The 19,456-nt window shown below is 36.5% G+C and overlaps 1 protein-coding gene across 7 annotated transcripts in view; it reads right to left on the bottom strand.

Moving 5' to 3' along the window:
• ZNF438 (zinc finger protein 438) overlaps window positions 1-19,456 on the bottom strand; it is a 50,981-nt gene that overhangs the window by 12,305 nt on the left and 19,220 nt on the right. For 4 of the 7 annotated variants that reach the window (XM_027890174.1, XM_027890178.1, XM_027890173.1 and 1 more), the window contains one exon: window positions 6,886-6,942. In XM_027890174.1, the coding sequence (XP_027745975.1) occupies window positions 6,886-6,913 (28 nt within the window). In that variant the 5' untranslated portion in view covers window positions 6,914-6,942. Of the gene's footprint in view, window positions 1-2,771; window positions 2,930-6,885; window positions 6,943-19,456 lie in introns of all 7 variants that reach the window. The other 3 variants (XM_027890176.1, XM_027890175.1, XM_027890179.1) reach the window with 1 other exon arrangement.

Genomic DNA, 19,456 nt, shown 5'->3' with positions numbered 1-19,456 from the left:
GTTCCTGCACATGGATCAGGACAATTCCTGGTATCAATAAAGGCTGGGGGATAAAGTGATTCAGAGCAGCTCTGCCAAAACCTTGGGGGTACTGGTGGATGAAAAACTGAGTATGAGCTGGCAATGAGCACTCTCAGTCCAGAAAGTCAATCGTGTCCTGGGCCACATCAAAAGCAGTGTGGGCAGCAGGTTGAGGGGGGGATTCTTCCCCTCTACTCTGCTCTCTTGAGACCCCACCTGTAGTACTGTATCCAGCTCTAGGGTCCTCAGCACATGAAAGACATGGACCTGTTGGAGCAGGCCCAGAGGAGGGCCACAAAAATGATTGGAAGGATGGAACATCTCTTCTATGAGGAAAGGTTGAGAGAGAGATGGGGTGGTTTAGCCTGGAGGAGGCTACAAGAAGACCTTATTGTGGCTTTTCAGTACTTGAAGGGGGTTTAAGAGAAAGACGGTGACAGACTTTCTTAAAGTGCCTGTAGAAATAGGACAAAGCACAGTGGTTTTAAACTAAAAGAAGGCAGATTCAGACTAGATACAAGGAAGCATTTTTTACTATGATCTGCCAATCAATCTGGTTGGCATTTTTGTTTCAGTATCTCTGCACTGGGAGAAAAGTGTAACACAAAACAACACCCAGAAAAAAGGAGACTTCTTAAACAAAAGTTAACCCATCAAGATATCAATGCATTTAGTCACTATATTATCAGCATTAGCAACAATAATACACAAGGAGGTAATTTTTGATTTCTCATAGATTTAGATTTCATTGATCTCTTCACTAGCCTGACACAAGTAACTTTTAAAATATGTATGAAATATTATTTCTATGGGGAATAACATCTTTGAGGTAACCTTTCTGAGTTGTAACATCAGATGTATTAGCCACACAAGTAAATCAATATTCAAAAATAACATCTTATATAAAATGTAGGCAATGGAAGGCTTAACATAACCTCCTGTTAAAAAAGCCTTTTTTGTGCTACTGTATAAAGGAAGAAAGTCTTCAAAGTCCTTCCTAAGAGACAGAACATATATACATAAGAGATTTTTAGACACTTTTGCTATGGATTTAAAATACATTTATTAGCAGATCTACATGCTCTCTTGACACCTCTAATGCAGTGTTTGTGAACTTTAAAAGCTTTCCATTTTTTTTGAAGGCACAGCCTTTCAAGTCATAAGCTACTCATTTCTTGTTAAGGTCAACAAAATTAATAGGTCTTAAGAGATCAAAATATTTTCATATCAAGAAAACTGACACAAAGAGAGCTAGACATAAAGCATCTGTAATTACTAATAACTTTTTCCACCTTTATAGCTGAAATCACACACAGACTTTTCCCACTATGGCAATAAGAGAAGTTAGGAATGAGGTTTATGCAGATAAATCTATGGGCACAAGATGGGTCCTGGCCTCTGCAACCACGCAAATCACTATTAAATTTAATTTCTATCTAAGAATGGAACCTCTGTCCGAGAGACATTGTCATCAAAGAATATGTTTCAGCTTCTATAGATTCTATAGCTTCTCTGCTAGTTTCAGCAACCAAACATGTCAGCTTTCAAGTGGGCATTATCTAGAAACCATGCTGCTCTGACAGAATGCAATGGAGAAGATTGGAAATTATTTTGGTATCACTGCAAATCGGGTGTTAATCTTTTTTGGTTTTGGTTTTGCCCAGTCATTCTGTTCCACAGAGGACACCATCCCCGAAGACTTGCAAAGCAAGGCTGCAGTGATGCAGCCACTTGGGGGAACTAATTGTTCAGAAAATAGCTGAAAGGAGGTGATGGAAGCATTGGTCATAAACTCGTAATTCATAACCCTCCAATGGCATTGCAAATATAAATTAGGTACTTTAGAAGGTGGGGATAAACACTTGTAATTGGATTTTTAAAATTATTTCCTGGGAGAGTTGCCAGTCGAAATTTCTTTCACTGAGCTTCAGGAAAGATATGGACCTAAACAGTAATTCATCCACTGTAAAGTCAGTGTCAATGTAAAGTAATTTCTAAAGGGTCTATCAAGATCAAATCAACCTGGACAGTATCTCGATATGCCTAATGTAAGTGGTAATTAATAGACTTATTTTTTTCTTAAGTGCAGGAAACAATAATGACCAAGTCTGATAAAAAAATTATGGCAGAATACTTCAGAAACTGTGCAGCACAAAAAGGTCAAGTAGAAACATTTTATGAATAAATCATAAAATATTTTCTGATTAGATTTTTGCTCTCCTTTCAAAGAAGAGAACGTATCTATATCTCTACCCTCCTCAGGACAGAAAACACGTTATGTCTGACTGCAGTAAGGAAATTATGCTTTTTACTCTCAAAATTTTTTAATTTTTTTTTGCGAATACTGATGTGCAATTAGAGAGCACGACAGAAGAGCAGAAGTGTTATTCCTTCAATAGAGCACCACTTTCTGGTTTTGGAGGAAAATCAGAGCACTTCTTTCTAAAGAAAGACTGTATGCAAGAGAAAACAAATAATTTGCCACTTTGGCTAAATAGAGCAAATATATTTTACCTGAGGCATTAAAAACCTGTACTACAAACCTCAGAAAGTGCTCTCTCATTCAAAATGAGCAGAGGATCAGAAGATCGACTGGCTTGGCTTGGCCTATTTTTAGAGTCTTCTGTTATAACTATATGCAAAGTTTATCACTCTCCAAAGAAAGGCCGGAACAATTGTTGAACTTCAAGGATAGTTGGTGAGTATTTCCTGAGGGATTTTGTAAATAGCTCATTTCTTTTGAAAATTACCTAAGTGGTGTAAGTTTTCAATGGGGAATCTCTGTCCAAGGTTTCTGTTTGCTCTAGCTGTGCCCCCTTTTCTTTCCTCATGACCCAGATTTCTTCAGAAAAAGACTCTTCAGCTCTGGCTGAGATATGCAAAACATTACCACCTGTAGTTAATTCCACTAAAGATTAAAACAAAAATAAAGATTAGAGAATCTCTACAGTACTTCCAATAGGTATATATATTTTTTCAAATACAGACACAGTCCTGTATAGCATAGGAAAACTAAAACATCTTCTGTAATACATCCCATAGCTAGGCAGACACTGGTTTTCAGAACATATAAAATTATCACTTGCTGCTGAACCCAAACATAGGTAGGCCTTACTGACAGTAGGATGTCGCAGAAAACAATTTAAATTACACTATCTGACTGGTTTTCCTCCCCCTGTGCATAATTACAATTATTTGCAATGCTTATTGGCATTGCTAAGCTTGCTAGTCACTGTGCTGTTTCAAGGCAGCACTGGTTCTCCAAAAAGGTACTAGATGTGCTGTAAAGGAACCACCGAATATACTGCTGAGAGGTGATACCGTATCAGCAAACACTGGCAATGGTGCCAACATACTAGGCAGTGGAAACAGGAACGCAATCCACAGGAATGTAGGCCAAAGATTACATCCTTAGCTTGATGTGTGCCGAAATATCAGTCCCTTTCTAATTAAATTCACGTGTGTCTGGCGGGTGCTGGCAGACAAAGGAGCCCCTCGGTGCCGAGTCCAGCAGGGGGAGTTGGGCGCCCATGGCCGCAGCCTCCGGCCAGCGCGGCGCCAGGCGAGCCCTGCTGCCGCCGGGAAGCCACTCCCGGGCACCTCCTGTTCCCCTAGCGCCAGCTCCCTTTGGATCTGCAACTCACGTCGACGACCCTACAGTAATTTTCAAACAACAGACAAGGGGAACTATTCTTTAATGGTTTTGCAACGCTAAACATGGCTTGTCCTGAAAAATCCCCAAAGTCATGAAAACTTGTGCAGCGCTGCACACAACCTCCAAACAACTCTGTGGTATTTCAAATTCTACCTCTGCAAACTTTTCAGTCAATTCAATGGTTTGTATAACTTCAGAACATCTTGAAGCAAAGCAGTTGAGCTGTTGAGTAATTACTCCTATTAAACTATTTAGTATCTTCTATCAGTGCAGGAGATTAAAAAAAAACAAAAATCCTTTAGTGATTTTGTGTTAATCTAGCTGATGTCCTAAATGGTATGTCCACGTTACGAGAAGCACCAGTATTTATAATAGATGTTCTTCTTTCGGTAGACATATGAAAACAAAGCACTGTTACCAACATATTTTCCCATCCCACGGAATACCCTGGAATCTTTGTGAAACTTTCTCGCTTTCATCACTGCTCAGCTCATCACACAAACCATCTGCATAAATAAAGATGTAAGCATCTGCTGTATGGCAAATGGTCTCAGGGGCAGATGTTTTTATCCTTGCATTCATGTCACTGGCTTGGATACATTATTTGAACAGATGTACACAATCTGAAAGTGTCGTGTCCCACAGTGAAACGTCTCCAACTGCTTTCTATCAAAGTACATAAATGCTATTTGCACCTGCATTTATGTTAATGATATAAAGGCAGCAGGGGTTCCAGCAACGTGAGAGCTGATGCTAAGAAACACATTTACATGGCTAATTGAAGTTTGAGATCTCCCAGCACCAAGTGACCATACTAGCATGGATATAAAATGTACTGAACTATACATTAACTTCAAAAAAAAGCCTATGGATTTAAAAAAAAAAAAAGAAAATAAACATACTCAAGGAGCAAAACCATTACTTCTTCTGGTGATATCCTTTTCCAATGTATATTTTAAAAAGACAAATGTTCTAAATAAATTCCTAGGAAAATCACAATAGCTTTATATTTTGCAAAATATTTGTATAAGATACGCAATTATTTCATGTCAGAGTCGTTTAAAAAAACATTTTATAAATCTGACAATGCCAAAGGTTTTTCAGTTCACTGAGGCACACTGGTATTTTATGTCATTATTGAGCATTGTAAAAAGAACTCATCACTTGCTCAGTGATAAATATTTAACATGAGTGTGAATGACAGAACATGATGCTTCAATGATAATTTCATAATTCCTAGGAAAAAATAAAATCTGAGAAGTTAGATATTTATCATTATTCAAAAAAGTGCATCTATTTGAACACGGAGTTACGATTGCTTGTTATATAAAAGATACTCACCTTTCTCATAAAATATTTTAAATTGAGAAAAATACAGATGTCCTGAAGGAGTACAGATCCAATTACAGAACTCCTGCTATTACATGACAAATCACAGCAGTGAAGGGTTTATGCTGTCACTCAAAGAATTTGCACTAATCATTACTTCCACACTTCACTGAAAAATAACATGCACTTTTGAAGTATGGAAACACTGACAAAAATGCTATACTGAATGTAACTGATGGATAGGTTCTACTATGAATATCATTTATTTTCAAACCTTTTATTTGTAAGAAATGTACCAATGTTAGACATGTACTTAAATCATTATAAATTGCTAATAGCCTCCATATTTTCAAAGTGCCACATTTAAGAAACAAGTGGTGTTTGATGCAAAGACAAAAAAGTTTGAGAATAAAAGAGTAAAAAAATTAGAGAAAGTAATATATTTGTAGAACATCATCGTTTCACATTGATACAGTTCCTGGTCACGATCTAGTTATGACTCCTAAAATGAATGCTCACTTCCGAAGTCTACCATTCACTCTGGGTGAAGGTTGATAACACTGGATAATACTGACTGGAATGGATTATGGTTTAGGGGAAAAAAAAAAAAAAGCCTTCAAAAAAATCTCAAAGCAAATGATTATTCAGTTTCAAGCTTGCAAACAGCTTCACAGCCTATATTCTCCTCCTCTTACCCAGAAATGGCTTTAACATAAGATTGTAACCGGGGTGAAATTCCTGTTACTTAAAGGAAAAATTAAATTCAGGCTTTTAAGTGTTCAAAGTAAGTACTTCAGTCACAAGCATACAGATGTAGAGTATACTGAGGGGTGGACAGCTTTACCCAACAGTAAGTACTATCTCCCTTGAAAGAAACCCATCAACTAACATCAATTTGCATGACATGCTTCAGGAACCACTTCCTCAGAATTATTACAGCATTGTAAAAATACTCAGTCTTCACAAAACAGGCAAAGTATAAACTTACATGACAGTAAAAGCTCAAGGCTTCAAGTTAAGTAATATATAGTGCTTTTCTTAATTAACATAAGTACTAACAGTGGAAACTTAACTGACAACCAGCAATGGTTCTGAAAGGTCCATTAGAGCAGATGTCATATCCATCAAACGTTCACTCACATTTAAGAAGCATCATTAAAAATGACACTTGTGTTAAAAATCATATTTAAATGTCAGCATTGTGACGTATCAAAAGGGAAAGGAAACTGAAGTTACAGCTACACATTTAGAGGCTTGGGAATACACATTTCAGCATAAGGATCCTTTCTAATAATAGAAGGAAAAAATCAAGACACGAACCCCACTGAAAACTATGTAAAACAAAAGTTGACTTCTGAAGTGACAAAACATGGAATAAAGAGTTAAACACAAAAAATGTTAGTAAGGATAGGAGTGCTGGAGAAAAGGCATTCAAAATTAAAAAAAAAAAAAAAATCTAAGTTAATGTTTATTTTCTTGTTTCTCCTAGTCTTGTAGCCTAAGTTGGAGATACATTTGACTCCATATTATATGGGGATCAAATATAGCAATGATTTTCAAATATATGAGAATTAAAAAAAATGTAATAAAACCTGAACACTTAATTCTGCTGAATCAAACAAGAAGTAGACTCATGCTTTTCAAGCTTCACCTACAGGTGGTAACAGTAATTAGCAATGCCCTCAAGAAGAAAACAATTCTAGCTATTGCAACTGTTTAAAGTGATCAAAGCTGCAGTATAAGAGCTTTTTTTTTTTTAAACCATACTACAGTAGAATAGTAGACAAGAGTCATACAGCAATTAATAAGGATGAAATTTCTTCCACATTTTGAATCACAAGCATCTAATTTCTAAAAGAAGTATAGAAAGCATACTATACCTGCAGAAATTGTTAATGGATTCTGCATTTTGCCCTCTAATAGTTACGGCAATGTTCCTGGAAAGAAATACAGATACTTAGAGGCTCTGATAATCTTTCAGAAACTAACCAAAAAATTATTAGGACAATGGCAACAGTTTCCAGACCTGTATTTCAGAATGGATACCAGTATGTCCATACCTCATGCAAAAACACCACCAGAGTTTTAAAGCAAGTGTTTCTTTGGACCTTTATATGTGCTCTCCATATTTCAACACTGTGCACTACTAACTTAGGCTTCTTGTAATTGAAACCCCCTGTTAAAGCCAGGAAAGAGGGAATGTAATGAATTCCGTTGGGACAATGAATTCTTAAGAATCACAGAAAATGTATGGTCATTTTCCTTTAAACACCTGTTGGAGTTGTTGGAAAGGCTCCCAGAGGAGAACCACTATGCTGATTACAGGGCTGGAACACCTCTCCTATGAAGACAGGCTGAGAGAGCTGGGGATCCAAAGAAAAGAAGGCTCCAGAGAGACCTTAGAACACCTTCCAGTACCTAAATGTAGCCTGCAGGAAAGCTGGAGAGGGACTTTTAACAAGGGCACATGCAGATAGGACAAGGGATAATGGCTTTAAAGTGAAAGAAGGTAGGTTTAGATTAGATATTAGGAAGAAATTTTTTACTATAAGGGTGTTGAGGCACTAGAACTGGTTTCCCAGAGAAGCTGTGAATGCCCAATCCCTGGAAGTGTTTAAGGCCAAGCTGGACACAGCTTTGAGCAGCCTGGTCTAGTGGAAGGTGTCCCTGACCATGGCAGGAGGGTTGGAACTAGATGGCCTTTCATGTCCCTTCAAACTCAAACCATTCTGTGATTTTATGTGACTGCATGGATCCCACAGAACTGACTGACCAGCAGAGTCTTCTGTGGGTACTACAATGAAGATATTAACTTGTTCTTGTGAATCAAATATTACACTGCCATTTCTCCTGAATTTGACGTTGGTACTTAGAACAAGATCTGATGCACTACATTTGACAAAATGGCATTACATCAAATGGCCACCCAGTAACTCAAGAATTGGCTATTTCTCTCCATGGCAGTCAAGTGTGTTCTTCAAGCTTTGGTGAAGTGTGACTCAGCAGCCAGGTAAGAAAGACATAGTATAATATAATGACAATATAAAAACTGTGTTATTATCCACTTAGATTTTCTTTTTCATAAAATGGCCTAGCTTTTGGAATGGCTGCATAACAGTTTGGGGTTCAACTGACCACCACTAACATGTTTGAAGTCACAAAGGATATAAAGCTCTTGTTTCCTGATGCAGCTGGAGGCTTTGGGAAGGTAACAGATATGTCGTCCATGGACTGACACAGATGGAACTACAACTTCTTGGGGGTTTACCCAGATCCAGGCCTTCATACCATACCATACAACATTCCCACAAACAAATCCAGCTGCGTAGATGTGGTAATTGCTCACTTTCCCAGTTAATTTAACAGCCAAGAGGATCTTACATAAAGAACATGCCAAACATGCACTCAAGACCTGCACGAAGTACCAAAAGATCGCTCTTGGTTAAATACAGAAATAGTCAGGACAAATTCTGATGCACTTCCCAAACAAAGTAAGTCTTGAATATATTTCTGTACCATCATGCAATTGACTCTCGAACAGCCTGGGTGACGTTTTGGGAAGGAGATGGCTCTGTAGCAGTGAAGTAAAAAGAGGCAAAGCCAATTCCATTTTCAGGAAGTTCAACACCAAAGCATAGAAGAACATTAAGTGTGGTTGCTGTGAGGAGACCTCTCAGTGAATCTCTTTGGTACCTGTATCTACTCTGGTGAACCATACACATAATAAGCAGCTCTGGTACATCAACCAGCACCTACTGGCAGAGGTTTGCTGATGAGTATCAGCAGATCCCAGGCTCCCCCAAAGAGCCTCTGTCCATGGTACTTAACTAGCCAACCTCTGGGCTGTTAGACCCAGCACAAAAAACACATCAGCTCATCCAGATGTAGCTTAATGTCGTGGGAACACATAGACAACTTCCTTAACATACAAGAATGGAACAGACCACTTCAATGTAATTTTGGAATGGCAAAACACTTCTAGAAACTAGTGTGGGGTTACAACTTCTGTGTCACCCACACTGTAAGACATCCTTTTTTAAGACTACATTGATCAATAACATCTTTTAAGAGAATCAAAGTCAGAAGTTTTTCATCCACTTTAGTATTTCCAGCACTTCAAAATGTACTGAAGTAGTTAAAGAAACACATATTCTTGTAAAAACAATGTAAGAAATTATGTTCAAATGAAGATTCTCAAAATTACTATTCTGAAGTCACACTTTTTAGGTTTTCATGGTCCTTCCCTGTGCATGGGAGCATTAAATTATGTAAGAGTGCCCCACCTGTTTTACAGTCTTACACTCAGAACAAATTTTAGGTCACCAACTAATAATTCAGGATATCCAATTGTTTATACTGAATACCGAGGAGGCAAATGTTCTTACAGTTTTCCCTGGTTACATTTGAGTCCAATACTGGCTTTTTCCAAATACTGGTGATGACATCAATTATTTCTATCTTATATTCTCATAAATTCTTCTCCACTTGAGAGCCTATCCCAATGACAAAACTTTCAAAATTCTACATCATCTTAAAATGTTTTATTTACTTTGTAACCCTACCATAGGACACTAAGTAAAATCATTCAAGCCACAGTACTCCAGAACTCAAAACAGTTCTCTAGAAATCTGGTGCTGACTACTCAAAGATGAAAAGAAATCTATTACAAGAATTTCAAGTGAAGTGGAGCTGAACAGACTTAGAAAGTAAAATCTATCTTAATGACATAAAATAAGCTCTGTCATGCCTATACTATTCCTTATGCTACCACAGAATGAAAGGATAAATTAATTTTCAACCAGAATAGGCAAAAATAGCAAATAAACTGGAAAAAAATCCTACACTGTAACTTGGTCTCTAACAACCAAAGCAAGCAGAGCATATACATGTAATAATTTAAAAGTAATTTTCACAGGAAGATACCCACAGGTCTTTTATATGAAACAGGTGTCCTGATAGACACACCGAATCTGAATATCAGTTGAACCCAATTAACCTAATTTGATGCTTGTCCATACTAAGACATTTATCTTAGGTGTTACACAAAATCCTTTAGGATATTACAGAGAAAGCGATAAATAGGCTGTAAAGGTTATGACATTAATTTTACTGTCATTCTCATGCTTTAAGCAGACATCAAAACTAAAAACCTCGTCCTCTGGGGAGGAAGAACTATCTGAAAGTAATTATAGGACTTATTATCATAACAGTATTAAACTAAACCACTATGACCCTAACTGAATTTATTTTTGGTACCTTTTGTTAAAAGAACAAAGCTTCTCAATGACGACTGCGCCTTCTAACGCAGTGAACATTAGTTCGGGTACCGGAAGAAAGCATTAAATCAAATCTTATAATTTCATACTAAGCTTAATTATGAATTTTAATTTAAAACTAAGCATGCAAAGAAGTGTTAGTCAAATATTATGTAATTTAATTTCAGAAACACTCAGCTAAAAGGAAAAATTAAATACTTAGAACAGTTAAGAAAAGACATTCTCCCGACAGAAGACCATGAAATGTCCATTTGTGTTTCAAAAGCAAATTTATTCACTTCATTTTTCACACCTGTTCTTTCACATACTGTGCCACCTTGTAAATGAATGCCATGCAAACGTTATTTCCCTTAATTTAGAAACTTTTCAACTGAAAAAAGGTTCCACAAGAAGTGTGAATGTATTGAATCAACACAGCTTTCAGGAAAGTTAGCAAAATCCACTGGTATACAAAGGCCAAGTTAGACTTGAAATGAAAGATTAACACACTGAAGCTATGCAAAAATACTAAGGAAGACAAAAATGACAAAGACTGACTAGTGTAACACACAAAAGCATTTGTTCAAGCAAATGTATTTGCCAAAAGCCTGCAGTGCTTGGCTACTTTATAAAATCAAGCACAAGGCATTAAGCGAATGTGTTTAAAAAATGAAAACCCCCTCCAAAATCCCAAAGCCCAATAACCAAGCAATAGCTGATTTGTATTTCCAAAAACCTGCAAAAATATTCTGCATTTTGCTACCCTCATCTTCAGTCTCAAATGCCTGATTTATTCAAAGTTTTCTATTTTACATCATATTTTTGCACCAGGATTTCATCCTGTATCAGTAGATCCTTGTCTTCCTGTTCTATACCCAAAGAGATATGGATGTAGTCACAAAGAATGGTTCTCTTACAATTGAAATTATACAGTGCTCACAGTTCCGTACTTAGATAATTAACCAGGGAGAAACGTGTGTCCATGGCAGAATTCTTTTGGCTGAGCCCATTAGATGACTTCAGCAGAACCACAAAAAGAAACAGAACAGCACAAACCCAGCAGACCCTAAAACTCAGGCTATTTTTAAACTTTTGGTCATCCTGGGAGATGGACCAGTCCAAGTGCATTTCCTGAAGTTCAAGCCTTGCATGCACTGAATGCCTGGACAAAAATGCTTCCCTTCATACTCTGTGGGGTGAAATGGGGAAGGGTTGGCTGGCATGCCTACACCAAGCCCATCTGTCAGAGTGGAACTGTGCCTACACGACAGGTTCTATGCTACTTTCAGTAACATGTTGCTGAGAATAAAAGCTTATTTATGAAACAACATAGGGCAACTTCAATGTGCAGCTTAAAATAGCAAGCAAATGAAAAGCGATTGCTTTTCTTCAGGAGATAAGTCTTTTGAAATCAACTTCTAAGGTTTTTCAATTGTATGGATAAAGACTAGCACACACACTGCAAGAAATGAGGCTTTTCCACACATTCTCTACTTTTGCATCCAGCCCAGCACAGTCTTAATAATTCTTATTTTACAACTATAACTATCTCCAAGAGGGCAAATTCAAGGAGATGTGAAAAAATGTATAGAAGTGAAATTTCTCAAAAGGATGCTGGGAGAAGGCTAAAGAAGGAGCAATATTGATTCTCCATTCTATGAAATGTATGTGTATTAAATAAATTGCGGTTAAACAATTTTTATGACTATAAATAACTCTTATGAAAACAACTCCATTCTGAAAAACTAAAAAAAGAGCAAGGAACAGCACAGCCACTATTATGCCTAATATAAGACAATGCAGCGAATGCCAAAAAAACCCCATTTTTTTTTCCAAATTTCCAATTTAAAAGGAAATATTATCATGTTATGCTTTCCTTAGTAAATACCTTCTCCATAGTGTCCTTTAAATGCCACAAACTGGAGACTTGCACAAGTTCCACATCTGTATTAGACATCTTTGCCATTACTCTGCATTAAAAGGTCAAAGCTTCTGATTTAAAATACAGTCTTGGATATTACTGCTGTGAAAGTAACTGTGAAATGATGAACCAGTACAAATTGCTACATTTTGTTCTTGATTCTGGGGGCAGCTAGAAACAATACTTCTGGAAAATACAAAGTAATTTCATTTTTATAACATACTGCATTAAATCTATGCTGTCCACAGTTCTTACAATTTCAAATTAACTCAGTGTTTTTTAAAAGAAACCCTAGAAGGAAAAACATCTAGCATTCTTATTTGGTAATGACTAATCTAGAATTTACTTTAAAATTCAAACTGTGCAATTCCTTCTACTCCTGTTTCTCCCCCAGCCACATTGCCCTGGTCCTTAATCAAGCATTAATTTATTGCTTGGGTCCAAACTGCTTCAAAGCTCTGCCAGGATTCTCAACAATAAGAGAATAAGTTTCATGAGACACAATCTATGTACCTTACACTTCTGTGAGGAATATCCTATGTCATTTATAGTGGAATTGCAGTACACCATTATGATTTTCAGTTGCAATGCCTGATTAAATTGGGAGACTTTCTGACTTTTTTTTCATAATTAATTACTGCTTTGGTCTAATAAGAACAGACTACATAATGTATCTTTATGTATCAGCTGCAGTGCATTAGCTTTCTTTCAGAAGACAAAGAGATATCATTCAAATAAACAATATCCCAAACACTAAAGAGCAATTTCAGTGGAGTTAAAATAAAACTTCATAGAACTAGACAGACATCTACTGTTGTGTATACAGCTTCCCACACAATCACTCAGGTTGGCAGGGACCGAGGATGACCAACCAAGGTCATCCTGTCCAACTTCCCTGCTCAAAAAAGGGTCAACACTGGGCTTACAGCTTTGTCCAGATGGGTCTTGAAAACCTCAACAACTGCCTTTCAGAAATCAAATTATATTTACTGACAGCAAAGGATAGCCTGAAAATCACAGAAAAATTGGGTCTACTTATATAGGACAGATTGCTCCAATCCCTGTTACAATGCTCCTACCATACCTCAGAATTAGCTAAGCCTCCCCATGTTTCATGTTATGTTGAAGGATTAAAGAGAATTTCAAAGACTGGCACAGAACAAAGGTATTTGTAATAAATTGCTATATATACCTTTTATTTACCTGTTCTTACACTACAGAAAAACAGGTTATTTCAAAGAGCAGGATGAGGTTAATGTACAAAGGAACCAACAAAATAATTAAAGATGACTAAAGGAATACCAAAAAACCCCACATTACTTGTATATTACTTTGGTTTTTTCATCTTCCTCAACTTTGACATTTGAGGAATAAGCTATTACATGTGGTGTAACAACAACTTCCAGTGAAAATTTTAGGATTCTGTTAATTAGTAATTTAGACTACAGAAATAACCAGCCAGGACTGCAATGCTGAAAGGAGAGCAAGTTCTGTTTTCTTAATTTGGTAGTCCTAACATATTTTGGAGATACTTGATACCTCAGAACTTAATCACACGTACTCAAAATGTATTTGAATATGTCAGATAACACATCCATAATAAAAAATCCATTAATAATTTATTGATTAAGACAAGAGTACAACACATCACCCGTACAATTTGACTGATTTAAGTTTGAAACATGGCACTGACTTCTTCACAGAATCACAGCTGGCCCTTAAATTCTGGAAAGACTAAACAAGAAACAATCAAACACTTCTTCTATTTTGACTAAAATATTTCAGGTTATTCGACCCTACTCTGAATCCCTCTGATAAAACTTCGTCTGTCATTCAGGAAGGATTTTGTACAGGGTTTCATCTTTTTTATATAGTCTGGGTATGTTGTTAACGTTCTACTTAGAAGAAAGGTAATCAACAGCTCACAAAAAGCAAAAAAACACTCCAAGCTTTGCAAGGCGAATTGCTTTTGCAATTCTGACTAAAATATTGGAATTATTTTTGATCTTATACCTGCAAACTTGAGCATAGTGCTAAATTTTGCTACGGTACCAAATAAGTAAAGTGAGCATCATCTACTGCTGTTTCTATAAGAATTTTCATCACAGAGTTTCTTAAAAGGTCATCAAGAAAGCTACATTTTGACATTTATAAAGTTTGTGCAAGTATCCTCCATAATTTATAAAATGCAGTGTATATTTTGTAACTTCAATGTATCTTATTCAATGTACTTTTCTCTACGGGCCTCCAGATCCAAGAAAAAAAGCATTCAAGAACTGAAAAAATAAAAAAATTTAAAAAAAAAATAAAACAATCTTACTAATTATTATGACTAGGCCTGATCAAGCAATACATGAGCTAGGCCAAGATGGTATGTATTTCCAAGATGTTAAAATCCAAACTGCCTACCAACTAACAACTTTCTCTTAAAAGCTCCCCTCAGAAGGACTCATCTGTAACACACACACAAGCTTCAAAAGACAGAAGTTAAAGAAACAAAGAACAGAAAAATAGTATTGGTGCCAAAAAAACCCAAACACTGCCACATGCCTAAGACTACTGAAAGAATCCTACATTCTAAGGTCTAATTTCTCTCTACCAAAAAAGCTCTTAATGTGAATTATACACTAAAATATTTAGTTACTTATGTTGAAAGGAAAAGCCTATTTTCTGCATTTGAACTCAAAATAACCTCTAAATTCTACTGAAGAAGTAGAATTCATTTGAGCATGCGTAACCATTGTGAGGGGTCCTTCCAAATATCCCTGTAGTAAAAAATACACCAGGTAACTAATCAGATGTTGTACTAAGAACTGCTCTGATTAGTTTTATGCTGCATGGATTCTGCCCCGAAACTTTGCCTTTAATGCTGCTAGCCCTGACTGTTTCAGGGCTAAGGACACCTTTTTTCTGGATAGCTTAGTGCCCAGTACCCTTCAAGAACACATACACTTTTAAATCCAGAGAAGTAAATGCAATAGTTGGATTTTTTTTTTTTTTTAATGATGTTGAACATTGAAAACATTGACCAACTATGAATTATATCCTATGTTTCCCAAACATGATCCCACTCACCAGAAAGGAATATGTATTTAACAGGTCACATTTAAAAAACTTGTAAAAATCTAATGACTGGCAGAAGCAACTTCAGTCTTACATTGAAGTCAATCTTATATTGACTTTCACCTTTACTGCCTCCTAATCACATAATAAACTATTCTACACTGGAAGAATCATCAAATAGTAAGTTTACAAATTAGAACATAATCTCACTGAAGCACCCTCATAAAACTCAGAGCTCCAAATTGAGCACAAAAATTAAAAGGTCACATTTTATATAAGTTCTCTCATAGCAGGTGTCTTAAGTGTTAAAGAATACTGCACAAATTTTATGCTTTTAGATAGAAAGAATTCCCAACAAAAAACTGACACAGTCAAAATTATCTTGCACAGTTAAGGGCTGTTCAATTCCCACAGCTGAAGAAGTGAACTACAGCTGTAGAGCCCTTGTGAGAACTGCAGCAAGAGAAGTGACATCCCAGTTGTGCACTGAGCACACGCAGGAGAGGCAGCATCTGCCCTCCCTGCTGCTGCTGTGTCCACACTATTTCATACAGATCCCGGCAGAGAAGTTCAGCTGTTTGTCGGCATTCTTTGCTCGGTCATAGCCCTCTCATTTTCTGGGAAAGGACTGTCACCACTTCAATGGATACTCTTGCATGGAATGCCCCAATTCCCTGTTTGGGAACTCCTGGAGGTCTGACCCAACAGACGTAGCAACTGGTCAGTGGAAGTGACCAATATATAGTTTATTTTAGAACAATCAGGACATAGCAGGATATATTTTCTAGTCAATCTGGTATAAACACATTTTTTAATGCTAATAGTAAAATTTAGTAGACAAAAGTATTCCATAGGTTTATCTAGTTTTAGTGACAATGGATTACCATCAAGAAGCACACAAAATATCAGCAGTTGTTCAAACTGGTACACCATACAATTATTTATTCACCATACATATTTATTCACCATACAGACATTTACAAGACAAAGTGTATATTCATATTCTATGATTTGCTTAATGATTCCTTTTTTGGGGGATTTATTATTGTCTTTCAGCATACTGTTACTGATGAAACATACGTGCTTATTAAAAAAACCCTTCACACAGTTAAACATACAAAAAAGGAATAAATCAAAGTCTAATCTGTCTTAGTACACTGCCTTCACTCACTTAGCTTATGTTGTTCTCATTGTGCAAATAGTCCTTGCCAGTATAATTTTCATTTTTGTATCCATCACCCTGTTTGCTGTTTGAAAAACGTTGAAGGCACAGAGCTTCAAAGACTATCGGACATATTTAATGAAGTGTCCTCAAAACATGTTCACAGAGAAAAAAATGTGAAATAAACATGTCAAAATTATTCCTGGACACTGTCCAGCAACCAGCTGTGGTGTGCAGACTATGCTAACCCTGGGAACATTCTTCTTTCTCTACGGGCCTCCAGCTTTGTCTTCTGTTCCTAGGGATATTTGTATTCCTAATGCATTCAGTTAATTCTCAAACTAGGCAAGACCAAACTGAATTAGTACTTCAAGAGAAAAACAATTAAGCATGTCCAAGCTTTTAGAGCAACTAAGTGTTTTTTTTTTGTTTGACACACAGTATCTTTTCATTAATTGCCTATAAAAACCATGGGACATCTACACTGTTTGAGTCATGTCAAGCCTTCAAATCCTAACACTGAAGTGCTGCTCACTTAGGGTAATTAAATAACCAAACATCTATTTTTTTGAATAGTGGCACTAATTCCAAACTTTGCTAGTCGTGTTCAGTGTCTCTAGATTTCAGCAGAGTTTTAATTATTTTAAGACATTGCTCAAGCATGCACAGAGAGTGTGAAGAAAGCAAAGGTCACCTGGCATTGTAAATGACGAGGGATGGGAAAGGTGACAGAGTTCTGATTGTACACTGGCAACAAAATAAAGGCGAAGGACAAAGTGGGCCAAATGCCTAGCAAAGAAGGGGAAAGAAGCCACGGAAAAGGCTGAGGTACTAATATAGAATCATAGAATATAATATTACCAACAGTAGATAAAGTTATACAAATCCATAGGATCAGAAGGATGTATGTATCCCTGAGTGCTGAGAGAGTTGATCAGTGTCACTACAAGCATGCACTCTATCATCTTTTTAAAGTCATGGCACCAAGAGAGATTCTCAAAGACTGGAAAAGCACACAGCACACCCATCCTCACGAAAGGCAAGAAAGAGGATTTGGAAAACTACAGGCCAGTCAATCTAATCTCAGTTCACAGAAAGGAGTAACCCCATGCAGCAGTACAAGGTAGGTTCTGGCTTGCCCATTCTGATCTGCATTAATTATGCCAATCTCCTTTAAATCTTCACTGGCAGTATACTACTACTGGACTTTCCAAGGTGCACATATTATACTTTCTAAATTTGGGCACATTAGTTCCCCTTCTCCTCCAGCCTTCCAGAATTTCTCCACTGTTCCATGAGTTGTTAAAACTCAAAATGAATAATTCATATGGCTTCTAAGCTTTTTTTCTTTTTTAGTATCTGTAGGTGTCAGTGCAGTAGATTTAAAAACATTTAACATTAATAGTTGCTGGTACAGTGATAATACATTCTTCCCATCACTAATGATGGAGGTGGTGAGATGTAAAAGCATCATCCAGTCTCTTTCTGAATACAGAACATAATATTTATTGAATATTTATGCCTTTTTCTGCACAGCAGAAATTTATCATCCTTGCCTGTTATTGGACTTCTATCATTACTGAGCTTTTGTATCCTTCAAGAACACCCTCTATATTTAAAGAACTCCATTGTACTCTACTGCCCACAGATTTTTATTAATAACTTTACCTCCTTAACCACCTGTCTCCAAGCCATATAGTGCTTGCCATCATCAGCTCCCCATTCTTTAAAACTGTATTGCTAACTTCACTCCCCTTCTTACCTTGTTTTAACCAAACAAATCATGTTTCCTGAGAGAAGAATTGCTCTGGGAGTAACTAAATGAGCAAGCAGTTATCAAGTTAGTCACATTTTTATGCTCAAGTACTCTTTGCTTTTTAAGTTTGCTTTTCTTTTAAAGACTAAAGTAGGAGATACATGCATGCAGAACTTGTTCTTGGCTCTCAACATGAGAAGTTAGGGCCACAGTTCTTAACACATCTGCACTATTTATTCTACATGCATCAGAAAGAAAAACTTGTACAGAATTCAGCAGAATAATGTGGATTTTATTTGATAGAAAACTTTCATGTATATAAGTATGCACATGTATATATATGTGTATATATAGATATGTGTGTGCATATATTTGTGGAGATATATACATATATATATATATATATACATAAAGAACTATTTTGGTAGCCTCAGAAATTGATCAGTGGCCAACTGATATATCAGCACAAGCTTCCAGTACCTGCAACAAGCTGAATTCTCATAATTTTCCCTTATTGAATACAGAAAGAGTTTTCAGAAACTACTCATGTTTCTAGGATCTGAATTACATTTACAAAAAGCCTGTAATTTTATTTTTTTTTTTCAGATAAAAAACCCTGGCATAGTACTACTCGTCTTCTGAATGGTGAGAACTATACAAGGAGACAATGTAGAATGTTTAATATACAAGACCACAGAAAAGTCCATACAGTTTTGATAAGACATGTTAGTTTTCACACAGTTTCTCTACTAAACACTCATTAAACATGTTTTAACATATAAGTTATTTGGGTCTGCTATCATTTTTATGCCACATCTGTGATTTGTTTTTTTTTTAATTCATCATTTTGCTTTATCTCAAAAACTAGCACTAAATAGCAGAAATATACAAGTCTGGACAAAGAACACAGTACCCTGTAAGATTTAGATAAGAGTTTTAATATGGAAAGAACTACCAAATGCATTTCTGTAAAAATAAAAATCAATGCTTCCCTTGCAGCAAAACAGAAAACCCTGCATATTATTTCTACCATGTTCATTTTCTCTCTGTAAAGTCCACTCACCTCTCACCAATAGTGAAATAACATAAGATCTGTGCTGTAAACTTTGCTGTTTTGACATGTGTGCTGGGTGGATGCCCACAACCTGCATCGTCTTCTGTATCAAACATTCACCCATCCAGCTCTACCACTTTTTTGTAGAATACTGGCAGAGAGGAGAGAAAAAATAATGGTGATAACTGCCAAAGACATTCTGCACTTTCCTTCTAAGGTATTTCTGATCTGTGTGAATTC

The sequence above is a fragment of the Empidonax traillii genome, unplaced genomic scaffold, assembly GCF_003031625.1.
Source record: "Empidonax traillii isolate 1590-97213 ecotype Southwest subspecies unplaced genomic scaffold, ASM303162v1 scaffold280:size897971, whole genome shotgun sequence".
NCBI lineage: Eukaryota > Metazoa > Chordata > Aves > Passeriformes > Tyrannidae > Empidonax > Empidonax traillii.
This window is presented reverse-complemented; position numbering and strand designations above follow the sequence as displayed.